Below are 26,494 nucleotides of genomic sequence, written 5' to 3'. Positions count from 1 at the left end.
TATACTTTAGTCACCTGTGTAAAGTATACTCAAGATCAGGTCCTAGGTTCGTCCAGTGGTTCTTAAACTCTGTGGTCCATGGACTGCAAGTAGTCCGTGTTGTATTTATAATGTATTCTGACTGTGCATCTAGGGTTGCCAAGCATCTGGTTTTTGACCAGGTTTAGGGTGCAGGCGCTTATCTCACAAGGCTCCTGGTCGGCGGCTCAGCAGGGCTAAGGCAGGCTCCCTGCCTGCCCTGGCTTCACGCAGTTGCTGGAAGTGGCCAGCATGTCCCTGCGGCCCGTAGGTGAAGGGGCAATCAGGGAAGTTCTGTGTGCTGCCCCTGCTCCCCGGTGCCGGCTCCGCAGCTCCAATTTTGTCGGGAACCGTGGCCAATGGGCACTGCAGGTGCGGCGCCTGTGAGCACGGGCAGCACGCAGAGTGGCCTGGCATATCCGCTTAGGGGGAGCAGGACATGCTGGCTGCTTCCAGGAGCCGCAGGGAGCTAGGGTAGGCAGGGAGCCTGCTTTAGCCCCGGTGCACTGCTGACCAGGAGATGCCTAAGGTAAGCGCCTGAACTCCCTCCCGCACCCCAACCCTATGCCCCAGGTTGGAACCCCCTCACGCACCTTAACTCTCTCCCAGAGTCTGCACACTACCCTCCTGCCCCAGCCCTGAGCCCCCTCCTTCACCTCAAACCCCTCATCCTTGGCCTCACCCCAGAGTCCACACCCCAGCTGGAGCCCCTTCCCACACCCCAATCTCCTGTTCACTCTGCACCCCAACTCCCTGCCCCAGCCCTGAGCCCCTTCCTGCACCCCAAACCCCTCATCCCTGGTCCCACCCCAGACCCTGCATCCCCTCTGGCACTCCAACCCCCTGTCCCAGCCCTGAGCACCTTCCCTCACTCCGAACCCCTCGGGCCCAGTCTGGAGCCCTCTCCTGCACCCCTAATCTCCAACCCCACCTCAGAGCCCACACCCCCAGCCAGAGCCCTCTTCTACTCTCACACCCCCAGCCCCCTCCCACACCCCAAACTCCTGCCCAACCCCGTGAAAGTGAGTGAGGGTGGGGGAGAGTGAGCGATGGAGGGAGGGGAGATGGAGTGAATGCGGGCAGGGCCTCAGAGAAGGGGCAGGGCAGGGAAGGGGTGTTAGGTTTTGTGCAATTAGAAAGTTGGCAACCCTGTGGACACCTGAAGGCATAAGTGTGTATTGGTTTAATAAATACCTCACTATATATATTTACTTAAACTTTATTTCAACTTCTTAAGTACAAGTAGCATTTAGGCAATAGAGTATAAGAGTGATTTTAGTCTTTTGCAAACTTGCATAAAGATTTTTGTGGGATGGTTCATCTTAAAATTTATTATATAAACAAAAGAAAGTCAACATGGAATGTCCTCCATCATAACTGTGACATTTAGCTGTAACAATAAATAGCCAGAGGACAATTCAAAAGAGAGATTTGTCACTCTAATCCCACTTACACTGATAATACACGTGTAACTGCATTGCCTTCAATGGCGTTACTGTTGGGTTTGCACTGATGTAAGCGAGTGCAGAATCAGACACTATGTCCTTACCCAGTGGTGGCTATGTATTGTTTGTATCATATTGTATGCTGTATCTCTCTGCTACAATACCCACACATCATAAAAATAGTTAAGGAAAGTACATCAGTTTTAACTTTAATTGTTAGTCCTCTATGAATGGAAATAAGAATCAATTAAATCATCTTGTTTTTGTTGGCTGTTTCCACAGCCTTGATGTTACTTAAATGGGTTTTTATTGGGTTAATTAGCTTTCTCGGCTGAGTTCTATTTTTTTAATATCCATTACAATTATTTGCTTAGAACTGAGCACATTAGCTAAAAAGGACTAAAATGATATTACTCTGTTATGGAGGATTCTCGGAGTAAGGTTTGATTTATAGATTTGAATATCCTTTTCTTTAGTTTGAAAAAAACATAAAATCCAGGCTGAAGTAATTTACCTAATTTAGTGAATACATTTGTCTGATATTTTATCAATGGCAAAGTGCTTTTTGGCACTTGGCAAGGAGCCATGATCTTTTGTAGGTCTCTGCCAACAGAGAGGCAACTTACTTAATTCCTTCACTCACTGCCATTTGGTCTTTTAATTTCAGGCATTGCTTTGAATGTGGGTCCCTAGGAGCCAAAAGCAGCTAATCCCCTTTTCTGTAATTAAACAAAAGGAGAGAAAATCAGGAAGGGATGTGAAAGAAGGTGTTTTATATTGCATTATTATTCTGTCTTGTTCAGCAGCAAAATGAATATGACCTGCTAAAAGGATTTTGCAAGTAGTTTCTATAGAGACTAATAACAGCCAGACTTACTGATATCTCTAATTGGAAGCCAAATCTTCTATTAACTTTTTTTGTTGTCAGTATATTACTGTAATAAACCAGTTTTCTTTAGACTTTTTTGGTTTATTGGCCTTCTGTACAGAGCTAAGCTAAATAATTCAAAAGTTGTTTTCAAACTCTGGTGTATTTGCGTTTCTCTTTTAGGAGAGAGGGAAGAAACTGTAGATACTCAATTTTGTGATAGCAAACCTAGTTTCTTATTAAACTAATTAAACCAACCTAAAAAGTAGCCTTTTTGCTACTTAAATGTTAATAAATAAAGCTACATGAGTCTCCAGCTTCAAATGAAAAATTTAAAAGATCGATTCCTCATTAAGGACTTCTTATTAGTAAATCTTCCAGATCTGTAAAACTCTGTCACTCAGGTTTTTTGCTAATTTAAACATATTGACTTGTTTCCTCTCATTCAGTCGACTTCACTCCAATAACCTCTACTGTGATTGCCACCTGGCCTGGCTATCTGACTGGCTGCGGCAGCGACCCCGAGTTGGCCTGTACACACAGTGTATGGGCCCATCCCACCTGAGGGGACACAATGTAGCAGAGGTTCAAAAACGAGAATTTGTCTGCAGTGGTAAGGGAAACAAATTCTGCAACAGAGCTCTGATTTAATGCATGTTTAACACCAGTTTAACAGAGATTGTAATGATATGCGCTGTATGCTGTTTCTAGCTCTACAGAATTTAAACAACTTCTTTGAAAACCTGTTCAGGTATTTTGGCAATATACATGGGTCTAATGTGGGTAACTGTGTTCCTATGTACTTTATGTAAATGATTCACATATATACATTCACACACACAAAATACATAGAAACACTATATACACTATATGCATACCTTTCTAAAAACAAATTTTTGGTGATGGGTGCCTATGAAAATGAAATCCAAATGTACATTTTGAGACCATCAGGAAGCTTTCTATATGGAATGACTCTCTGTTCTTTTTAATTTACAGGCTCTTTGTTCCCTGCTTCAGTATTTTCCACAGTTTTCATAAACTCCCCACTCCCAAAAGAACCCCTTTTGGAATACTATTTCTATGCTTTAGCAACTCTGGTTGTTTTCTGAAGTGAAATAATGAAATGACTAACAGTTCAGTACTAACCACTTTTTCTTTATTCATTTTTTCCCCTTTATTCATAGATGAGGAAGAAGGCAAGTTCATGTTTCTTTTTTTAATAGTTTTAGACTTGGATTGAAAAATATCTGTAAACTTTAGTTAATGTTTCTGGTTCCCCAAATTCTTAAGAACAATAGCATATGTACAACTGTATCTGCAGTATTTAGGCCTTGATCTGCAAGTTTTACCATGCAGGCAGACCTTTGTGTCCAGCAGAGCCCCATTGATGACAACAGAACACCACACAAGCACCAGGATCCATCCACACAAAGCCTGTAGGACTAAGGCTTAATGAGTGCATTGCTAACTTGAGTATAATGCCTCCTTGCTCCACAAATTCTGCCTTTGGGTGCGTGTGCAGGGGTCCCAGTGGAACCCTGTTCGTACACCTGAGAATTTGTCTTTAAGTGGATATATGTGAACATTCCCATTGTAAATCCCTATTTTGGGGGATTTATTGCACCTTGATATACATGTCTTAGCCCTGGATCAATTTATTTTTATTTAATAAAATCAATTTGAATATTTTTTTACATTAGGAGTGTAACAACAGTAGCATAGGTATATTAGTTTTCGTTACCTGTTTGCTCTCTTGTAACTCCAGAATAAAGCTGAAATTTAGATATTGTAAACTGATATCTCAAAAGGCAAGACTTTTTTGTTAGTGTAATTTTAAAAATGGATCAGTTAAAGTCTGAAATACTGAACATGCAGAGCAATTAGTTTATAACTGCGAGTAGAGCAACTTCCTAGGTGAAAATATGACATTAGAGAATAGAGAAGGACATGTTGGTCTTAAAGTCATGATTCCAAAGTGGGCCATCAACTTATTTTCTTTGGGTTGCAAAATTTTCCCCAACTTTCAAAAACAAAAACACCTCCCCAGTTCTCACCCTCCTGAGAAAGAGTTAAAACTGTAAATCTGAATTTTCTCTTCCATGCTCTTCAAGTTAGTTCAACATTTAGGTATTATTGAGATTAATTAATGTAACTCAAAGTAACTGATTTTGTAACCATGTTTATTCTAAGAGCTCTGTCTGTTATTTTGTAAGGAAGGGAGAAATAGGATTGTTCACTGTTGGAATTATCTAGAATTCTTCTATTTGACTATTCTGTAGTTTTAGAAGAAGCAATTTGTTTTCTGTTCCAGGTCATCAGTCTTTTATGGCTCCTTCCTGCAGTGTCTTGCATTGTCCTACTGCATGTACCTGTAGTAACAACATCGTTGACTGTCGTGGGAAAGGCCTTACTGAGATCCCAACCAATCTTCCAGAAACTATTACTGAAATGTAGGTTATCTTGCTTTTTTGCCATTAACTTGCAGAAATGTAGTGTTCCCTCTATCTACTTATATTTATTTGCTGTGGTAAGTAATATACTGTATGGGAAGAGTGTTTTGGAATGTACCAGAAATAGTAATATTTGGTGTATAGGAAACCATTTGCTATAGTCTTATATTTTCAGTTATAGGTTCATTACAGGGACACTAGTCACAAACTATTGCAATCAGAATGGTCTTAAGATGGGGTATAAATGATGTGTTTTCTACACCTAAGTGGCCTTTCAACACAGACAACACACCACAACCTTACCTTTGCCTCATTGGATGCCTTCCTTCAGTCATCCCTTTTAACAAACCATCTATTCCCAGTGCAATAAATCACTACACCAAATATCCACAGCCAGTTGTGCTGGAATAAGTAGCTGGTAAAGGAGTATCCTCAAAAGGGCAAATTTAGAGGGCAGATTTAAGGTAGAGGAATGTGGTCTGTGTTGTAGTTGTAGTAGCGATAAAAGATGTGTCTGTGGGGGAGGAGTAGATAGTATGTACTGTTGAAAGCAGCTATCAAATCTCCCCTCATTCTTCTCTTCTGCAGACTAAACAATCCCAGTTCCCTCAGCCTCTCCTCATAAGTCATGTGTTCCAGTCCCCTAATCATTTTTGTTGCCCTCCACTGGACGCTTTCCAATTTTTCCACATCCTTCTTGTAGTGTGGGGCCCAAAACTGGACACAGTACTCCAGATGAAGCCTCACCAATGTCAAATAGAGGGGAACGATCACATCCCTCCATCTGCTGGCAGTGTCCCTACTTATACAGCCCAAAATGCCGTTAGTTTTTTTGGCAACAAGGGCACGCTGTTGACTCATATCTAGCTTCTCATCCACTGTAACTCTTAGGTCCTTTTCTGCAGAACTGCTGCCTAGCCATTCAGTCCCTAGTCTGTAGCGGTGCATAGGATTCTTCCGTCCTAAGTGCAGAACTCTGCACTTGTCTTTGTTGAACCCATCAGATTTCTTTTGGCCCAATCCTCTAATTTGTCTAGGTCCCTCTGTATCCTATCCCTACCCTCCAGCGTATTTACCACTCCTCCCAGTTTAGTGTCATCTGCAAGCTTGTTGAGAGTGCAGTCCACGTCATCCTCCAGATCATTAATTAAAATATTGAACAAAATGGTCCCCAGGACCGACCCTTGGGGCACTCAGATTGATACCTGCTGCCAACTAGACATGGAACCATTGATCACTACTCTTTGAGCCCGACAATCTAGCCAGCTTTCTATCCACCTTATAGTCCATTCATCCAGCCAATACTTCTTTTACTTACTGGCAAGAATACTGTGGCAGACTGTATCAACAGTTTTGCTAAAGTCAAGGAATAACATGTCCACTGCTTTCCCCTCATCCACAGAGCCAGTTATCTCGTCATAGAAGGCAATTAGATTAGTCAGGCATGACTTGCCCTTGGTGAATCCATGCTGACTGTTCCTGATCACTTTCCTCTCCTCTAAGTGCTTCAGAATTGATTCCTTGAGGACCTGCTCCATGATTTTTCCAGGGACTGAGGTTAGGCTGACTGGCCTGTAGTTCCCCGGATCCTCCTCCTTCCCTTTTTTAAAGATGGGCACTACACTAGCCTTTTTCCAGTCATCCGGGACCTCCCCTGATTGCCATGAGTTTTCAAAGATAATGGCTAATGGCTCTGAAATCACATCCGCCAACTCCTTTAGCATCCTCAGAAGCAGCGCATCTGGCCCCATGGACTTGTGCTCATCCAGCTTTTCTAAATAGTCCCGAACCACTTCGTTCTCCACAGAGGGCTGGTCACCTCCTCCCCATGCTGTGCTGCCCAGTGCAGTAGTCTGGGAGCTGACCTTGTTTGTGAAGACAGAGGCAATAAAAGCATTGAGTACATTAGCTTTTTCCACATCCTCTGTCACTAGGTTGCCTCCCTCATTCGGTAAGGGGCCCACACTTTCCTTGACTTTCTTCTTGTTAGGTCAAATGACCTAAAATAGTTTTGTTGTATTGCTCTACTGGCAAAACAGTTGTTCTTGCAAAAACTATTAACAGGTTATCCAATAACTAAAACAGAGCCACCAGACTCCATGATTTAAAATAGAAAAGCCACAGCAGAGGGTTACTCTCCGGGTGCAGTACTTTTCCAGTAAGACCCTGTATAGGAAGTGAGATTTTAAAATGTATTCTATACAGCATAGAAGAATGTACTTCTGATGTTTTCCACACATATAGTAGAAGAAATATTTTTAATTCTCCTTCAAGTTCATGTGCATGTGCACATGTGCATTCCACTGTTGGTATCTGTGCGTCCAGTGCGTAGCCATTAGTATAAGTGGAATGGAGATGTGCAACGCATCTTGAAGAACAGCAGTTACTGAACAGGTTAGTATCTTCTTTTTTTTGTTTATAAAAAGAGGAAAACTCATATGAAAAGAATATGAATTATTATAAACATATACTTGTTAACAATACAAGTTATTTTCTTTCAGAAGTATTAAAAAGAGAAGGTGAAAGATATACAAGATAAGGGAACCACCTTCAATTTTGGGGGGGTTTCACAAGTAAAAATAGTTGTGAACACTCTCAGAAACAGGACACCCACAGATTTGCTTAACTATGCTCTGAGTAAAAATAATTTTTTTAAAAAGTGTTTACAGCAAATAGGTGGAGCAGAAACTACTGAGGCAATTTACATTGACCTTTATCCAACATGCATTGCTGCTGCAGTAAAAGTAACTGAATTTGCAGCACTCTCTGCAAGAAAAATATTTTTCAGTGTGTTAAAAATTATTTATACAGAAATATTTAGTTGAGTGGGACCTCACAGGAAGGAACAATCAATTGCACACATACAAAGTGTGTGGGGCAGGAGGGATAGCTCAGTGGTTTGAGCATTGGCCTGCTAAACCCAGGGTTGTGAGTTCAGTCCTTGAGGGGGCCATTTGGGTTCTGGGGCAAAAATTGGGGATTGGTCCTGCTTTGAGCAGGGGGTTGGACTAGGTGGCCTCCTCATGTCCCTTCCAACCCTGGGATTCTATGATCTATGATTTTCTAAAGTGGGGAATGGCTGCCTTGGAAAGAGTACTGCAGAAAGGGATCTGGGGGTCATAGTGGAGCACAAGCTAAATATGAGTCAACAGTGTAACACTGTTGCAAAAAAAGCGAAAATCATTCTGGGATGTATGAGCAGGAGTGTTGTAAGCAAGACACGAGAAGTAATTCTTCCACTCTACTCCACTCTGATTAGTCCTCAACTGGAGTATTGTGTCTAGTTCTGGGCACCACATTTCAGGAAGAAGATCAAGGTGGGCCATTTCCAACACAAATCCAGGTTTTCTCACCCTCCCACCCCACCCCCACCCCCACCCCCCCACACACACAAACCCACTCTCCTGCTGGTAATAGCTTATCTAAAGTGATCACTCTCCTTACAATGTGTATGATAATCAAGGTGGGCCATTTCCAGCACAAATCCAGGGTTTAACAAGAACATCTGAGGAGGAGGGGGGGTAGGAAAAAACAAGGGGAAATAGGTTACCTTGCATAATGACTTAGCCACTCCCAGTCTCTAGTCAAGCCTAAGTTAATTGTATCCAATTTGCAAATGAATTCCAATTCAACAGTTTGTCGCTGGAGTCTGGATTTGAAGTTTTTTTATTGTAATATCGCAACTTTCATGTCTGTAATCGCGTGACCAGAGAGATTGAAGTGTTCTCTGACTGGTTTATGAATGTTATAAACCAGGATTTGTGCTGGAAATGGCCCACTTTGATTATCATACACATTGTAAGGAGAGTGATCACTTTAGATAAGCTATTACCAGCAGGAGAGTGGGGTGGGAGGAGGTATTTTTTCATGCTTTGTGTGTATAAAAAGATCTTCTACACTTTCCACAGTATGCATCCGATGAAGTGAGCAGTAGCTCACGAAAGCTTATGCTCAAATAAATTAGTTAGTCTCTAAGGTGCCACAAGTACTCCTTTTCTTTTTGCGAATACAGACTAACTCGGCTGTTACTCTGAAACCTGACATTTCAGGAAGGATGTGGATAAATTGGAGAGAGTCCAGAGAAGAGCAACAAAAAAGATTAAAGGTCTAGAAAGCATGACTTATGAGGGAAGATTGAAAAAATTGGGTTTGTTTAGTCTGGAAAAGAGAAAACAGAGAGGGGACATGATAACAGTTTTCAAGTACATAAAAGGTTGTTACAAAGAGGGGGAAGAGAAAAAAAATTCCTTAACCTCTGAGGATAGGACAAGAAGCAATGGGCTTAAATTGCAGCAAGGGAGGTTTAGGTTGGACATTAGGAAAAACTTCCTAGCTGTCATGGTGGTTAAGCACTGGAATAAATTGCTTAGGGAGGTTGTGGAATCTCCATCATTGGAGATTTTTAAGAGCAGGTTAGACAAACATCTGTCAATAATGGTGTAGATAATACTTAGTCCTGCCATGAGTGCAGGGGACTGGACTAGATGACCTCTCGAGGTCCCTTCCGGTTCTATGATTCTATGAGCAATGAATGCCCTCAGCTAATAGCACTGGGTATTGGATCCCATTGTCAACATTTTCCATTTTGAACCTCATGTCTGGACAGCCTACATTTATACCCATACATTTATACCCATACTGTCAGGGAGGAGAGAAGGGGAAGAGAAGTGAGCTGGTTCCATCCATAATTCCCCCGATCTAGCTTGTGGCCCAGCAGTCCTGTCCGTCTTCCATTCTGGGGGCAACACATGGGGCAGGAGGGGGAAGAGAGAGAAGTGGGCTGGGCTCCATTCCTACCCCACACCACCCAGCTAACCTGTGGACCCAGCACATAGTTTTTTGGTGTGTGTATATATATATATATATATATATATATAATTGATAATATATTTAACCATGATTCTAGTATGTAGTCTTGTAACATCGCAGTATTAACCTTTTCCCACAATGAAAAGTGATCCTTTATTCAGGGGTAAAAGTGGGCCAGTACGGTGTACTGGTAGGAAGCTGGCACCGGCCCGTACGCACTGCTTTAACATCGCTGCCCCTTTTGCCTCCCGCCCCCCCAAGGCAGCCGACGGATGGGGAGGGGCAGCTTCCCCGGGGATGGCAATTTAAAAGATCCCTGGGCTCCTGTCCACTGCTGCCGCTACTGTGGCAGTGGCCAGATCCCCATACCCTTTTAAATTGCTGCCGAGCTATGGGCAGCAGGGGCCAGGCAGTGCAGATGGGCTAGCTGAGGGGGGCTGACCCCTCAGCCCCACCCCTTCTGCCCGAGGCCCCACCCTTCTGCCCGAGGCCCCACTCCTCCTGCCTGAGGCCCCGCCCCTTCTGGGGGGCAGAGCCAGCCCCCATACCAGTAAGAATTTAATATTACTTTCACCCCTGCCTTTATTCATATATTTTCTTAGCCAGTTTCAGATCCATGCCATGACTTTACTCTTTGCCCAGTGACTGCTTAGTTATTAGAGGCTTGTAAGGCTCTTTTAAGGGACCTGGGCTTTTTGAAAATCCAAATAAATTACAGCAAATGGTTCTTTCTTCACCATTATTTTATTGTCTCACTCAAAGAAATCCGTTAAATTAGATTATTTACATTCACAGAAGCTTTGCTGTTGTTTTTGTCTGTATTTCATCATGTTCCTATAGGTGTTTTTATAATTCTGTTTTTAATTATTGTTTCAACTAGTATCCTCCTTACACACTTTTTTGAACTGAGGGAGTTTGTAGGCCAGTAAGTCCATGTTTATCAGGGCACATTTGGCAGTATGGGAGATAAGATAGAAAGTTCAGGCTATAAGACTCCTGAGTGGTTGAGAAGACTTGTTTGTGAAGAAATCATATGACATTTGTGTATCCAGTGTAATTGCCACGCCCAGTTTGGTGGCCTGCATTAATATCACTGAAATTATTTTATTTATTCTTTAACATGCATAGAGAATAGATGCAATGAACAATTTAAGTAAACACCTGAAATTCTAGGTCTTGATTAAACTTGTCAAATAACATAAAGATAAGTAGCTTTAAAGAAATTATTCCAATAAGAGCATCCCTGATGTTTTTGAGTTAAATTATAAACTGAGGTTTAATAACACTAAGATTTTATTTTTCTTATATATAATATACATGGATAAGGCACTGGGTTGGGACCCAGCAGAGCTGGATTCTATTCCCAGCTCTGCCACTGGCCTTCTGTTTGGGAAAGTCCCTTTTCCTCTCTAAACCTCAATTTCCTCATCTGCAAAATGGGGATAGTGATACTGACCTTTATAAAGTACTTGAAGATCTACTGATGAAAAGCACTATATAAGAGCTAGGTATTATTATTGTTGTTATTATTTATTATGTTTGTATCTACCTTGTTTTATATAATCAGATGACATAGTTTTAACATATTACCGTGTAAATTCCACACTGACACTTTTACATTTATTTCCAAGGGCATGCTAAATTAATCTGTTACCTAAATACTGAAAAGAACTTTCGATAGAATACTAAACTGAATATTTGAAACTGGCAGCTCTAAATCTGTATAATTTGTTATAAACTAGTTCCCTGAGCTAGCAACTAAGGAATTGCCTTTCTGTGCAAAGAAAAAGAAGCAAACTAATGGATGTACTTTTGTCTGAGTGACCTTGGCTGTACCTTTTTGTGTGACAGGAATTGTTACAAAGGTTAGTGCTGTGAACCCAGCAAATTTCTGTCATCCTAAATCAGGGGTAGAGCTATGTATTGTGTACCAAATGGCTCTGGGGTTGCTGCACGGTTGCTCTCCAGACAACCCTAATACTTTTGGGTGAAAATGGCAGATGAATCTGATCTTTGGTCCCTTTCTGGAATCATAGAGCACAGGCCAACATTAAGTATGTAAGGCCCCAATAAATCTAATTCCTAATTTTTATTATGTCTGTATATATATTTATTTAATTTATTTATCTGTCTGTATCAGTAACATCATTCCTGTACATATCCAAATAAACTCGCACCACTAGAATATTATATAGTGTGGTAAGTTCTTAAGCTTTTCTTTTCAGGTCCATTTCACTTAATGTGATTTTAGTTAGGCTCTGAAAATGGTCATTTTAAATAACAAAATAATCTACTCTATACAAAACCATTCCTCTGAATAATCTCCTGTAAGCATATTCCTGTAACTTTTGCATTCATATTAATTGCCAGAGAAAACCATGTTTACAATAAAAAACATGCAAAATATTCATAGATATGGGGTTCTTGTTAGTTTCTTTCATTGCTTAACGTCACTTATTAATGTAAGAAAGTCATAACAATATTCACTTACCCTAAACAGTTTGATTTAACACAGTTCAAATTTATTTGAGTTCACAGCTCTTTCATTTTCCACCAAACTTATTGGGTTTTTTTTTCTGCGAAGGTTCTCTCTATTGAACTGTATCAGCTATAAGGGCTGTTTTATTTGCCAACTTCTTCCCTACTCTTCCCTGCTTAGGTATCATTCATAATGCTCAAAAAGTCCATTTCATAATAATTTTTAAAGAGTGCATCCCTTTCAAAGGTTATCATGTCCAATAAGTCTCTTCACAGGTATCCATTTCCACATTTAAATTTTCCAGTAATCTGGATCTCCCTCCCTTGAGTTGCATTTCACAGCTCATATTCCACACTAGATGCCTTAGAATGCTCTCTAGAAGTGATTCTGGGTTCCTTGGTATGTGATACACTCTGGCACATGACAAAATATGAAATTCCTAAAAAATCAAAATAAAGTAGAAATCCAGCACTGAGGCTATCAGACCTCCTAGTCACTGGATCTTCAAAAGTAAGTAATAGGATGTTCAAAGTAATAGGCCAGGAAGCTGTTTGTGGTGTGGGCTGATTTATGAAAAGTCAGGCTCTTATTTTGTTTGAACTAGTTGATACCCATAATCAGATAACTTTTCCTAAAATCCCTTTCCTCAGCATAGTGGTATGAATGGAAGAGAAAATAAAGAAGTTTGCAGTAGAATGGATTTTGTTATACTTTAGACTGATAAGATGCCCTGCGGTGATAAACATAGCCAAGTGTAAACAAGCATTTAAGCAATCAAAATTGGGAATTAATTGCTTTCCCCCAACCTTTGGTTGGAAGGATGGGGTCAAACGCAGTATTTTTATTGTTGTTAGCAGCTGCTGTTGAAAAGGCAGGGAAAGTCCCAAAGTACATAATATATGTAGTGAGGAAATTTCAGGAGTTCAACTTCATTCCTTTGTGTAATGAAAAATCACTGAATTCTTGAATATTGTGGTCTTCAAAATAAAATTTGCTCATTCTGGGGTATGGAATCTTTTTCAGTGTGAGTGCTGAAAATCTTATTTGTTTAGCTATCACATGCTAACCTTTCTGATGTTTTATTTGTCAGTTCCCATATTTTTATACCTTCCTACCTGGCTTCTCTTCCCAAAGTATTCCCAGTTTACTGTCTTTATTCCTAGTCTCATATTCTTCTATCTCATCCTCTCTTTGATGGCATTTTTATTCTTCTTCCATGAGTCTGTCATTCACTGTGTGCTACACAAGGTGCTTGTTTACATCTGTGTAAGTAGGGGAATATCAAGCAGGATCAGAAGGTGGTATTACCCCCTTGGAGAGTACAGTATGTTTATAAAATTTGTGGATGACACCAAGTAAGGAGGGGTTGCAATCACTTTGTAATATAGGATTAGAATTCAAAATGACCTTGACAAATTGGAGAATTGGTCTGAAAACAACATGAAATTAAGTAAAGACAAGTGCAAAGTGCAACACTTAGGAAGGAAAAATCAAATGCACAACTACAAAATGGGGGAATACAAAAGGTGGTAGTACTGTTGAAAAGGCTCTGTGGGTTATAGTGGATAACAAATTGAGAATGAGTCAACAATGTGATGCAGTTGCAAAATAGGCCAATATCATTCTGGGTTGTATTAACAGGAGTGTCATATGGAAGACATAGGAGCACTGGTGAGGCCTCAGCTGGAATACTGTGTCCAATTCTGGGCACCTCACTTTAGGAAAGATATGGACAAATAGAGAGTTCAGAGGAGAGCAACAAAAATGATAAAAGATTTAGAAAGCCTGATCTCTTAGGAAAGGCCAAAAAACCTGGACATGTTTCATCTTGAGAAAAGTCAAGGGGAAGGGGTGGGGACACATTGAATAATGGTCTTCATATATGTTAAGGGCTGTTATAAGGAGGACAATGATCAATTGTTCTCCATGTCCACTGACGGTTGTGTAACCCATGTGCTTAATAGGGAGATATCTCTTTAAGAGAGCCCTTGGTGGGAGGTAGGAGTGAGTTGTGTCTGGGTCATTGGTTTGGTTTTTTTTGTATGTTTGGCAATTGGTAAAAGGCCCAGTTTTTGCAACACATGGGTCTGAGTCTACCCTCACCAATGCTTATTTCGCTCAGCCATAATTGCAATGACTTTAATGGAGTTACTTCTGATTTACACCAGTGTCAGTGACAGGAGAACTGGGCCCATATGTACAGTATTTGTGATTTGTACCAATAGGCCCAGGCTACAGATCATAGAATATCATGGTTGGAAGGGACCTCAGGAGGTTATTTAGTCCAGCCCCCTGCTCAAAGCAGGACCAATCCCCAATTTTTGCCCCAGATCCCTAAATGGCCCCCTCAAGGATTGAACTCACAATTCACAGGGAGAAGCTGAGCCCAGGAGCAGAAAGCAGGCTATTGTTCCTAACTGTGAAGCATTTTGTAGCACGGTTTTCTTTGAATCTATACAGTTAACTGAGTGGTTGATTAATCAGCTGACTGGCTAGTAGTGATTTCAGCAATGGAATAGTCTGCATGGATTACAACTGAAGATTCCTATAAGCAAGTGGAGGGAAGATGTTGTTTTAGACTCAGCAAACTATATAGATTTGGTGATCAAAGACTCTAACTGAGACTTAGGTGAACTAAACCTAAGCTTTTGGGGACTCTCAGTTTCTTCTTGTGTTTCTGTGGGGACTGAACTGTTCAGATTTTCATTTGTTTTATTTATTTATGTTTATGTATAACTGTAAAGATAATGTCTGCATGGGTTATAAAATTGCCATGTTATGCTGTAAAAATTAGATTATTATTTGTTTCTTTATCATAAGATTTCATAAAGTTATTTAATTAAATTAATTTCTTTAGTTCCTTTTGGGACTTGAATGTGGGGAGGCTGATCCTGTTCAATCCTTGCTGAAAATCCTTCGAGACTGAACTCTGGGTCTCCATCTACTTTTCTGTGAGAGTTGTGGGGGGTTATTAGGCACTGGAGAAGGGCAATGAAGTGAACTTTAGCCCACCGAAATTGGCGCCGAACAGACAGGGACTTGAGGATTGCTCAGAGCTCACCTCTGAATTCTTTTGAGGAATATTTCAGTTATAAAAGAATTTGGTGTTACTGAATATTATTGAATATGTGCACTGTATTAATATTATTAAGATAATGGAAACTTGCATCAAATTAGGGTTAGATCCCTGTAGGACCATTTTGGTCAGTGATGTGTCCGCTGTTGATAGTACAGCAGAAATTAAGAGGACTATTAGAATATTTGGTCATGTGACTAATATGAGGAGGGTGAAGGGAGAACAAAAGGATATGATTCTCTGTGAATTTGATGCTGTTTCTGTGATACACATAGGAAGGAAATGTGTGTTGCAGAAGCTAGGGCAGAAATGGGATATGACATTTTGAGGTTTTGCCATTTATATCCACTTGTTCTGTGCCCAGTATACCTCAGTGCAGGGATCAAGGATATTCTGTGTATTCTGACAGAGGGTTCAAGACTGAGACACGGGCTGTGGTTATACCTGTGGGTGAAAGACAGACCAGGTGGTTAACAGATGCTACACCAGTTATAGACGAAGGTCCAGTAGACGCTTCTACTCCTGCTGTGAGTCTCCTTCCTGACATGCAGGATCTTTTGTTAGAGAGGGTGCTGAAATCTGCCAGCGAAACTGTGACTGAAGTGAAATTTAAACTGAAATGTTTTTCGGGTAATTCACCCAGACCCAGTGGAGAAGTAGATTATCCTACTTGGCAAACACAAGCCAAAGAGATGATGGAAGACAATGAGATTTCTGACAAAGTCAAAAGAAGGAAGATTATTGAAAGTTTGTTACCCCCAGCATTGAAGGTGGCCTTAGGAGCTGGTAGCAAGGCATCCGCTGTAGAATGCTTTGATATTTTAGAGAAGGCATATGAAAGTGTCATAAGGCTCAATTTTCTGAGACACACCACCACACTAGAGAATGACCTTCTGCATACCTGACTAGACTACACGCATTAGCCAAAGAAATATTGGAGGCTAGTGGGTAAAAGATACTGTATTGGACTCTTATATACAAGATCAAATTTTCCGTGGCTGTTGGCATGAATCCTTATTAAATACACGCTTAATAAAAAGGATTAATTGTAGTGGTAGAAAAAAGAGTGTGTCTTATGCCACACTCCTTTTTGAGGTGAGTTCCATTGAAAGGGTGTACTCTGATAAACAAAAAAGAAAATTTAGACAAGAACTAGAAGAAAAAAGGAAGGCCATTGAATAGGAGTTGTTTGCAGTTGATAAAGGCATCTGAAAATACTTCCAACGTCCCTGAAGAAATTACTGCAATAGACTGGAAGGAGAAACACCTGCAGGCTGAGCAGCAGTTGGTAGGACTGCAGTAAACCCAGCTGAGTTCTGAAATGACCATTTCAGATACACAATTTACTCCTCAAAGACTCAAAGAATTTAATAAACAAGCAATACCAAGATTTAACAGAAGAAATCCTTTATGTTTTAACTGTTGGCAAATAGGACATTTTCAAAATGAATGTCAGAATTCTCCTGACTCCACCTGAATACATGAGCAACTGACTGGTAGACATTCAAATCAGAGCTTGTGTGAGCCAGGAAGAAAAGAAACTAACAACTCTCAGAGCAAGGCTGCTAGACAATGGGTTCAGGAGACAGATGTTATCCAAATGGGTGTCAGTGAGGCCATCCAGAAGTTAGTGGGACCTGCTTGTTATGGCTATGTTTGCCTAGATGGGGTAAAGAGTACCTGCTTAATAGTTACTGGTTCCCAAGTTACTTGCATATGTGAAACTGTCTATTACGAGCATGTATCTTATCAAAAGTTACAGTCAATTGGCAGTATAGTTCAGATAGAAGGGGCAGGAAGGCAAATGGTTCCATACATGGGCTATATAACTTTGAAGATACGATTCCCAAAATTAATCTCTGGGACTGACAAACAACATGAGGTACTAGTCTTGATTTGTCCAGACCAACGTATGAATTAACAAGTGTTGGCATTCATAGGCACCAATGTGCTGAAACATCTTGTAGAAGAATGGAAGAAGAAATGAGGTCCTGAATTCTTAAGTAGGATTTTATTACCAAATGAGTGGGCTGAAACTTATAATCAGTTTTTACTCAGTCAGAAGTTACAGCAAGAAGCTGACGAAGGGGCTGCAGTGGTCTTGAGAGGAAGAAAATCAGTGACAATTCTACCTGGCACATCCAAAACAGTGCCAGGAATTCTGAAGTTTGCTATGAATGAATTGGAGACTGCTGTAATGCTGGAAGATCCAGGTGTCGCAATTGGACCCAGTGGGCTAGCAGTTCTTCCTCAATTTGTTAAAGTCACTGGCTCCAGTATGAGAATAGGAGTACATGTCAAAAACTTAATAAGGAAGGATGTCATATTGAAACCTCAATCTGTCATTGTGAAGGGGCAAGCAGTTGAGTGAATAAAACCAGTGCCAACCCATGTTTCAGCAGCTGCGACTAAAGAGAGAGATGGTGTCATACTGCCACTCAGTGTTGAAGGATCCCCTGTCAGTGCTGCTGAGAGGAAGAAGATTGCTGAGATTATGAGTAAGGAAGCTTATAAGGCTTTTGCTGTTCATGCAATTTGTAACCTTTAGGTGGGCTAGAGTTCACTTCATTGCCCTTTTCCAGTGCCTAAAAAAACCCAACTCCCATAGAAAAGTAGATGCAGACCCAGAGTTCAGTCTCGAAGGATTTTCAGCAAGGATTGCACAGGGTCAACCTCCCATATTCAAGTCCCAAAAGGAACTACAGAAATTAATTTAATCAAATAACTTCATAAAATCTTATGATAAAGAAACAGATAATAATCTAATTTTACAGCATAACATGGCAACTTTATAACCCACAGACATTACCTTCACAGTTATATATAAACATAAATAAATAAAACAAATTGAAATCTGAACAGTTCAGTCCCCACAGAAACACAGGAAGAAATTGAGAGTCCCCAAAAGCTTAGGTTTAGTTCACCTAAGTCTCAGTTAGTGTCTTTGATCACCAAATCAATACAGTTTTCTGAGTCTAAAACATCTTCCTTCCACTTGCTTGTAGGAATCTTTGGTTGGAATCCATGCAGACTCTTCCTCTGTTGAAATCACTACTAGCTAGTCAGCTAACTGATTAATCAACCACTCCGTTAAGTGTATAGATTCAAAGAAAACCCTGCTGCAAAATGTTTCAGAGTTAGGGACAATAGCCTGCTTTCTGCTCCTGGGCTCAGCTTCTGCCGACTCTCACAGGACACATGGCCTTAGTAAAGAAGCTGCCCTGACTGCTTGCCCTCATGGAGTCTGACCCCAGCAACAGGGAACCTATTGAAGCATACCCAAAACTACCACACCCAATTCCAGAAGCTTCTAAATGTGGAGTGCTAAATCTGCCTAGCAACAATGACCCAGACACAGCTCACTCCTACCTCCAACCAATGGGTCTCTGAAAGAGATATCTCCATATTAGGCACATGGGTTACAGTTGGACCAGAAGTAATTGTCTTTATCGGCAGCAAGGGAGATTTAGGTTAGATATTACGGAAAAAAACCCTAACTGTAACAGTACTTAAATTCAAGGGAGGTTGTGGAATCCCCATCACTGGAAGTTTTTAAGAACAAGTTGGACAAACACCTGTCAGGGATGTTGTAAGTTTTCTTGGTCCTGACTCAGCACAAGAGGCTGGATCTGAGGACCGCTCAGAGTGTTTCTACATAGCAAAGAAAAACCTTTGGCTGGCCCATGCCAGCCAATGGCTCCAGCTGCAGGGTTGTTTCATTGCTGTGTAGACTTCTGGACTTGCGTTGGAGGCTGGGCTCAAGGACCCCGTGGGATGAGTATTCCAGAACCAAGTTCCAGTCCAGCCTGAGCAATGAAACAGCCCTGCAGCCCAAGCCCCGCGAACCAGAGTCAGCTGGCATGGGCCAGCTGTGGGTTTTTCTCTGCTGTGTAGACACCCTCACGGCCCCTTCAAGCCCTTCATTTCTATGGGTATATTTACACTGCAATATAAACCCAGGTTTAGTAGAACTGGAATTAGCAGACCCTGGGTTTGTTAACCTAGGGTTTGAGCCTCCACATTCATTTGTAACCCCAGGTTAGGAATTGCTTAATTTGGGTCCTAACCTGTGGCTCCAGTGTCTGCCCTGCATTATGCAGGGCCAAGTCCAACCACCCATATCCCAGACTTCCTATCACCATCTCAAAATGTGGCCACTCTATCCTTTTGTTCTTGGTGCAGTGTGGGAAAACTTGACTGTCCAGAGGATAGAGGAAGTTGGATTGTGGGATATTTTTGGCAGACTCCCAGAGCACACTTTCAGTGGGGCCGTCTACAATGCAAAGCACTAGGGCTTGAACCCTGGGTCTCGGCTTGGCTCAGACTCTTCACCCCATGGGGTTCTGTGACCTTGGGTCTGAGTCCTTGATTAAGGTCTTTAAGTTACTATATAAGAAGATTATTTGCATAGTGGAATGGTCCTTAATGTAGCAGACACAGGCATAACAAAATCCAGTGCCTGGAAGCTGAAGCGAGACAAATTCAGACTAGAAGACATAATGAGGATAGTTAACCACTGGAATGACTTCCTTAGGTGTGGTGGGATACGTTACCACTCCAGTCAGGAAGGGGTTAAAAAGCGCCTCTGGGCACAATCATCCCAAACCTTGTGTACCTGTGAGCAGGAATGGCTCTGTGATGTCAGTGCTTCTCTTCCCGCCTTCTCCACCCTCTGAGCAGCTGAGAGGGGTTGGGGTAAATGACCAGCCAATAAGCAGAGCAAAAATACGCAAAACCAAACACACCCCCAGCCAGTCAATCAGTGGAGGGAAAAAAGGGAGAGCAGCACAGCAGTTTGGCATCCAGGGTAGCCTCCCTGTTCGTGCAACCTATGAGACATGTCAAGTCTGGAGAGGGACAGCTCCTTAAATGGGAGGTCCCAAGCCCACTGCAGGGTGGTACTCAGAGGGAAGTAGAGCTAGTGCACAGAGCTCCCTAGCCCCACACAGCAGGGGCTGCTTAACAGGAAAGCTGCTCAAGAACATTTGCCACTTGGACCCTCTGAAGAAAGAAGAGGGACCATCTTTACTATGTTTCCTTTTTAGAGCCCAGGTTGCTCAACCTGGGTCCCTTGGACAACATCGGGGGCTAGAAGCCCAGACCCCTATGAAGAGACTATTTACCTTTGTGCTTATTTCTAGTCTGAATTTGTCTAACTTCCTTTTCCAGACGCTAGATCTTGTTACACCTTTGATAGATCAAAGAGCCGCCTTATTATATTTCTGTTTTGCATGTAGGTTCTTATAGATCGTGATCAAGCTACCCCTTAACCTTCCCTTTGATAAGGTAAATAGAGTGAGCTGCTTGAGTCTTTCACTATAAGGCATGTTTTCTAATTCTTTAATCATTCTCATGGCTCTTCTTTGAATCTTCTCCAATTTATCAACATCTTTCTTGAACTGTGGACACCAGAACTGGACACAGCATTCCAGTAGCAGTATATTTACATAGGTATGATGGGAGAGAGATGATAAACTGCATAGCCATGTGACAAATTTCATTTTTCATATTCCCTTGACCACCTTGCATTATCTCTGCCAGGATGTGATCTAGCACACCTTTACCAAGTTGTGCATTTAAACCACAAACTGAATTCATAAAAAGCAGTGAACTGAAAGCATCTCAGCAATAATGCTGCAGTAAAGATCAGAATATGAGATGACCCTCCCCATAATGAAAAAAACTGCTTGCTTTTGAGTAGAGAAAATTGTTTTGTAGGTTTATAAGGAGAGCTCATCATCACTTTGTGTGATACAAGTCTCTCTAGCTGCATTTTATCACTTATAATCAGTCCCCTGAAGAAGTATTTGATGGAATGAATAGAGTGGATATTAACAGTTTGGCAAGCTGTAGGATCAAGTTAACAATCATTCCTTATATTCAGATATTTAGCAAGCTGTCAACCACATTTATTAAACACACAGAACTAGCGTCTGGAATTGTAAAGTGCAAGTGATACAGTACTTGAAAAATATACCTTTTGTTGTGTTGGACATGGATGATATCACAGATTCCAGTGAAATTCTTTGCTGCTAAAGTTAGAAGCACCATTCTGTAGACACAAGCACCTTGGAGGTGCAGTTGTTGAGAAGGGGGGTGGAGTACTCTCAGCTTGAGGCTCCCTAAAGCAAAGAGAGAATATTACTGCTTCCTTTTTCTCAAAAGACTGGCAGATGTTCTGTATGATGAGAGATGTGTTGCTATGTACGGCAATTCTTTAGAGTCAGGAGCTACAGTGAATCCCATCACTGAAATCTGTTTTCTGTTCTCTGACAGCTGTTTTTGCCATTTACTTTAAAAGCAGATGGGGGAAAATGCAAAGAAGAGCTGTCAGTTTTATTACCATGTATAATCAGCATCTGTGCAATACATTAGACTCATCAAGCAACTTACAATTTCTTCTGTGTTGTAAAAATTCTTCTGGGGTTTCTTGACTTGCTTCTTGCCACCTTCTTGTACATGAGGAAATGCTGAAATCAAACAGTTTAGATCAATTAAATGCTGAAGCCACTAACCCTGACCAAAAAACCAACAAGGAGTCCGGTGGCACCTTAAAGACTAACAGATTTATTTGGGCATAAGCTTTCATGGGTAAAAAACCCACTTCTTCAGATGCATGGAGTGAAAATTACTGATGTAGACATAAATATACTGACATCAACTACAAACCCTGACCAGATTTGCTCAATGAAATCGTGACTGGCTGAATTTTGAAAACAATTACTTGAATAATTTATTTCTGAATATGATATTTAAAGCTACAACTGTTTGTTTTCTTAAACAGTATAATATATTTTATCATTAGTAAATCAGTTTTTAGTTTTGTTGCTTGCCCTTGATAGTGATAGTCATCTCCTCTTAAGCATATAGGTATGGCATATGTCTATACAGTATAAATTGTCTGCCCTTCCCCAGGTTCTAGTGAGCAGGCTTAGTGTATTGAAGCAGTTTTATGTAACCCATCTGCACAACTTAGAGCCAAAATGTTTATTCAGAAAAATGCCTTTTTTCTAGAGGAGCATCTAAATACATTCTGTATTTTAGATTTAAATGGAAACAAAGGTTAACGTGAAAATAAATAGTAGTTTTAAATGTACTTGTTGTCTGTGTCTTCAAGTTGGCAAGCACTAATGAGCATCTTTGGATTATTCAGTTATACTGTGTGCTGTAAGTTTAGAGGACACAAGAACTTCCCGTTGAAATGTGTTAAGTAATTTTGCATGTCACAATGGTACAGCTCTTTGGGGTGCAAGGGAGAAGGAGCAAGCTACTCATCAGGAGCATAATTTGATTTGATTAGGTTGGGAATTGCAGCTGCAGAGAGTACCTCCATATTCTAGAATAAAAGTGGATATTGAAGTCAGTGTGTATATGTAGTGGTGGGCAGAGGAAGGATTTGGAGGGGTGGGCAGAACTCTTCACAGTATATTTCCTGGATAGAAGTAAATAGGGAATAGTCTTTGAAAGGTGTTTCAAGCAGATTAGCAACTTGATCATCAAAAGCAGGATTTCATTGTAGAGAAACCCCAACCAAAAAAAAGAGAGAGAATGCCATGAACATTAATTATTGTTTTTGTGGTGGTAAGGGCCTTATAAGGAGATCATCTTAGATGATGAACAGTCTTTCTGAGAGAGTCCAATAATTGAGGAAGCATTTACTTAACTGTAGTCCATTATCTTATCTTATTTAACATGCTGGTAGAATTGGCTGTGGCTTTTGAAGGAGAGACCATAGCCACTGTTTTGTGAAACATATGTAATCACTTCTCATAAAAAGAAAAAAGTATTTTGAGGTTCAGGTAGGAGGAGATATTTTGAGAAAGACATTTGCTATAACATCTATAGAGAACATTACAGATTCTCACAACATTTTGCACTCCTGCAGTATAGCACTTTAGGCTGAGCCATGTGGTTTATGAACATTATGTAGTTGTTTTTTCAGCCCTAGCTAACTAAGCAGTTGTATTCAGGAATTCAAAATATTTCATTTAATATGAGGCAGAAATATAAAGAAGTGTTTTTAATTACTGTGGGTTTTATCAGAAGGATGAAAATTTCCTTGAGATATTACTGTATCTGTGCTTTGTGACCCTGGAATGTGTCTAATTAGATTTTTCACAGAATGATGGATGCAAATTTGCACCGTGTAAAATTTCGGCTGATTCTAGGCAGATAAAGGACAAGATTAGAGGATAACAAAGCTTGAAAACATTAATTTGATTTGCTTTCTTTATGGACATCATGAGGGTGTAAAAGATTTTTCTTCTGTGTTTATATAATCTGATTTAACATTTTTTCTCTCTTGTACTAACCTCTTTTTCTGAAATGTGATGTGTTTTTACAGTGTACACATTAGTTGAAGGTAATAAAAGGCATATTTAGATGATCCTACTATAACAAATCCTTTATCCCTGTAAGTTTATCCCAGCACTACATACTGAGTCTGTAAATCAGACCATACATCAGACTGTAAATTTTCTACTAAAAGGAAGCATTTGGTAAAACTGACATGGAGCTTATTTTATTACATACAGTGGTAACTTGGTAGTTCATTAGTCAGTTGTAGCACTTTTTCTATTTTTAGAGCTGTATATTTTGTGGACAAAATTGTACAGTGGTAAATTTAATATGTCATTCTTGCCATAACAAACTACAAACACATTAAACTACACAATGTTGAATTAATAAGCAAGGCAGAAATCAAATAGGAATTCAGAAAAATTCAGTTAGGCTAAGTATCTGATGTAACACAAGGCCCCCTGTGTCACCTTATTGGGCCTAGATGTTTTATAGGATAATTGATTTTTTGAAAATAGTTGTAATATATAAATTTCACCCAAATAAACACTGAAAGGTCAGAATATTACAGTTAAGTGCCTTTCTTATGATACAATATTTAATAATAATAATTAATGATTACATACTGTCTATTAGTATCATATAGTCTTTCCCTACAAACTTATATGGAGCTTCTTCTAATGTTTGTCTATTCTTGTATAATTATACTATTCTCATAAGTCACAATTGTCACAAAACGAAGTATTATCCAACTGTGGTGGAGGTGGGGTTGTATGTTTGTTTGTAGGGAACAGATGGGTAGGTTTAAAGAGATTATTAATTCCCCATGTAAATACGTCAACATTTCATATATTTTCAAATAGCATGAACAACCACATAAATATTCTACCGTCTTGGACCAGAATTATTATAACACATTGTAGCACTAATGTATTGTTCTCTGAAACCAAGAAGTCTGAATATATTATATGCTGAGGCAGAAGGATTTTACTGTTACCTGAAAAGATTTATATATATAATCCTCTGATTAGTAAGAAAAACTGTTTTACCTGCAATCTCCTGTTGCTGCTTTTTGATAAGCTGATTCACCTTTGGGGAATCTTAATTGATTTATAAAGTATTATCCAGACATCTGAGCACTCCTGGAAAATCAGGAGTGGTCAGAGGTAGTCTACAAAGCAGAGCAGGTAAGATGAAGATAAGCAGTTCATATGTGATGGTCATCATCTTGGCTGACACTGGAGACCATCAGACCATCAGTCTCTGTAGTTTGAGTTTAGAAGCCAGAATCTATAGCTCAGGCTGTTGGATACTCACACCCAGGATGGATCAGCAAGGTAGATGTGTAACACAGACTATTCACTGCCACACATGTGTAAGAATCTATGTTTACTCAATATATGAAAACCTTTAGGCGAAACCCAAGAAGTTAAGAAAATTAAATAGTCCTGAACTTAATCAGAATACATGTCATAGGTGTGAGAAGGGTTAACAAAGAGGTAAATAAAGAACAGGAATGAATAGTCAGTTTTCATCATGGCAAAAAGTTAAGTCTTATGCCACAGGTTTCAATACCAGTGTTAAAAATATTTATTAATAACCTAGAAAAGAGTTGAGTAGAGAGGTGGCAAAATTTGCAGATAACACAAGATTATTTAGATTATTAAAACAGAAGATTTAGGAACTTCAGAGGGACCTTAAATTCATAATACAATGACTGATTAAGTACAGTGTTGACACATGCATGGTAATACATATTAGGATAAAATAATATAATTGTAACTCAGCATGCATGCCCCTTTAAGAGCAGGTGAATCAGTGTGCCTTTTATTGAGGCTTGGCCCTTTAAGGCAAGGGGATTGGACAGCATTGTTCCCCTGGGCAGTCCAGAAATCAGATGACCAAGAGGCAGCATGTGACTAGCAGGCTATATACAAAAATGACTGTCGTTCAGAAAGGAGGTACCAGAGTCAGGGCAAGATCAGGAGAATAGCTACAAAGTTTTCTGTAACTTTGTGTGACATTTTATGCAAATTATTTAATTAGCCAATTGCATGTGCCAGTAACATCATTTTTTGAAATACTATGTGGATTTAGTGCTGATGCAAGGTGTTGGATTGAGACTAGATTTCTTTACATAGTTCCCCCACCTAGTGGGAGCAAGGTATGAAGGACAGACTCATAGATTTCAAGATCAGAAGGGACCATGATGATCGTCCTGCACATTGCAGGTCACAGAACTTCACCCACCCACTCCTGTAAGGTTTCCCATAACCTCTGGCTGAGTTACTGAAGCCCTCAAATTGTGGTTTAAAGACTTCAAGTTACAGGGAATCCACCATTTACACTGGTTTAAACCTGCCAGTGACTCGTGCCCCATGCTGCAGAGAAAGGCAAACTCCACCCTGGTTCTCTGCCAATCTGACTTTGGGAGAAATTCCTTCCCAACCCCAAATATGGCTATCGGTTAGACCCTGAGCATGTGGGCAAGACCCACCAGCCAGATACCTGGGAAAGAATTCTCTGTAGTAACTCAGAGCCCTCCCCATCTAGTGTCCCATCTCCGGCTGTTGGAGATATTTGCTGCTAGCAGTCGCAGATCAGCTACATTCCATTGTAAGCAGTCTCATACCATCCCCTCCATAAACTTATCAAGCTCAGTCTTGAAGCCAGTTAGGTTTTTTGCTCCCACTGCTTCTCTTCTCTGAAGCAAATACTCACCAACAACCACATACCACACAACAGAACCACTAACCCAGGAACCTATGCTTGCAACAAAGCCCGTTGCCAACTGTGCCCACATATCTATTCAGGGGACACCATCACAGGACCTAATAACATCAGCCACACTCTCAGAGGCTCGTTTACCTGCACATCCACCAATGTGATATATGCCATCATGTGCCAGCAATGCCCCTCTGCCATGTACATTGGTCAAACTGGACAGTCTCTACGTAAAAGAATAAATGGACACAAATCAGATGTCAAGAATTATAACATTCACAAACCAGTCGGAGAACACTTCAATCTCTCTGGTCACGCAATCACAGA

At 40.5% G+C, this 26,494-nt stretch overlaps 1 protein-coding gene across 13 annotated transcripts in view; it reads left to right on the top strand.

Moving 5' to 3' along the window:
* The window catches only part of SLIT2 (slit guidance ligand 2), a 424,049-nt gene that overhangs the window by 280,462 nt on the left and 117,093 nt on the right, over positions 1-26,494 (top strand). For all 13 annotated transcript variants that reach the window (XM_073342407.1, XM_073342403.1, XM_073342401.1 and 10 more), the window contains exons 8-9: positions 2,781-2,944; positions 4,643-4,781. In XM_073342407.1, coding sequence (XP_073198508.1) covers positions 2,781-2,944; positions 4,643-4,781 — 303 coding nt within the window. The remainder of the gene's footprint in view (positions 1-2,780; positions 2,945-4,642; positions 4,782-26,494) is intronic.

Source organism: Lepidochelys kempii, chromosome 4 (assembly GCF_965140265.1).
Source record: "Lepidochelys kempii isolate rLepKem1 chromosome 4, rLepKem1.hap2, whole genome shotgun sequence".
NCBI lineage: Eukaryota > Metazoa > Chordata > Testudines > Cheloniidae > Lepidochelys > Lepidochelys kempii.
Note: the sequence above shows the minus strand (reverse complement) of the source record. Positions and strands in the feature narration are given on the sequence as shown.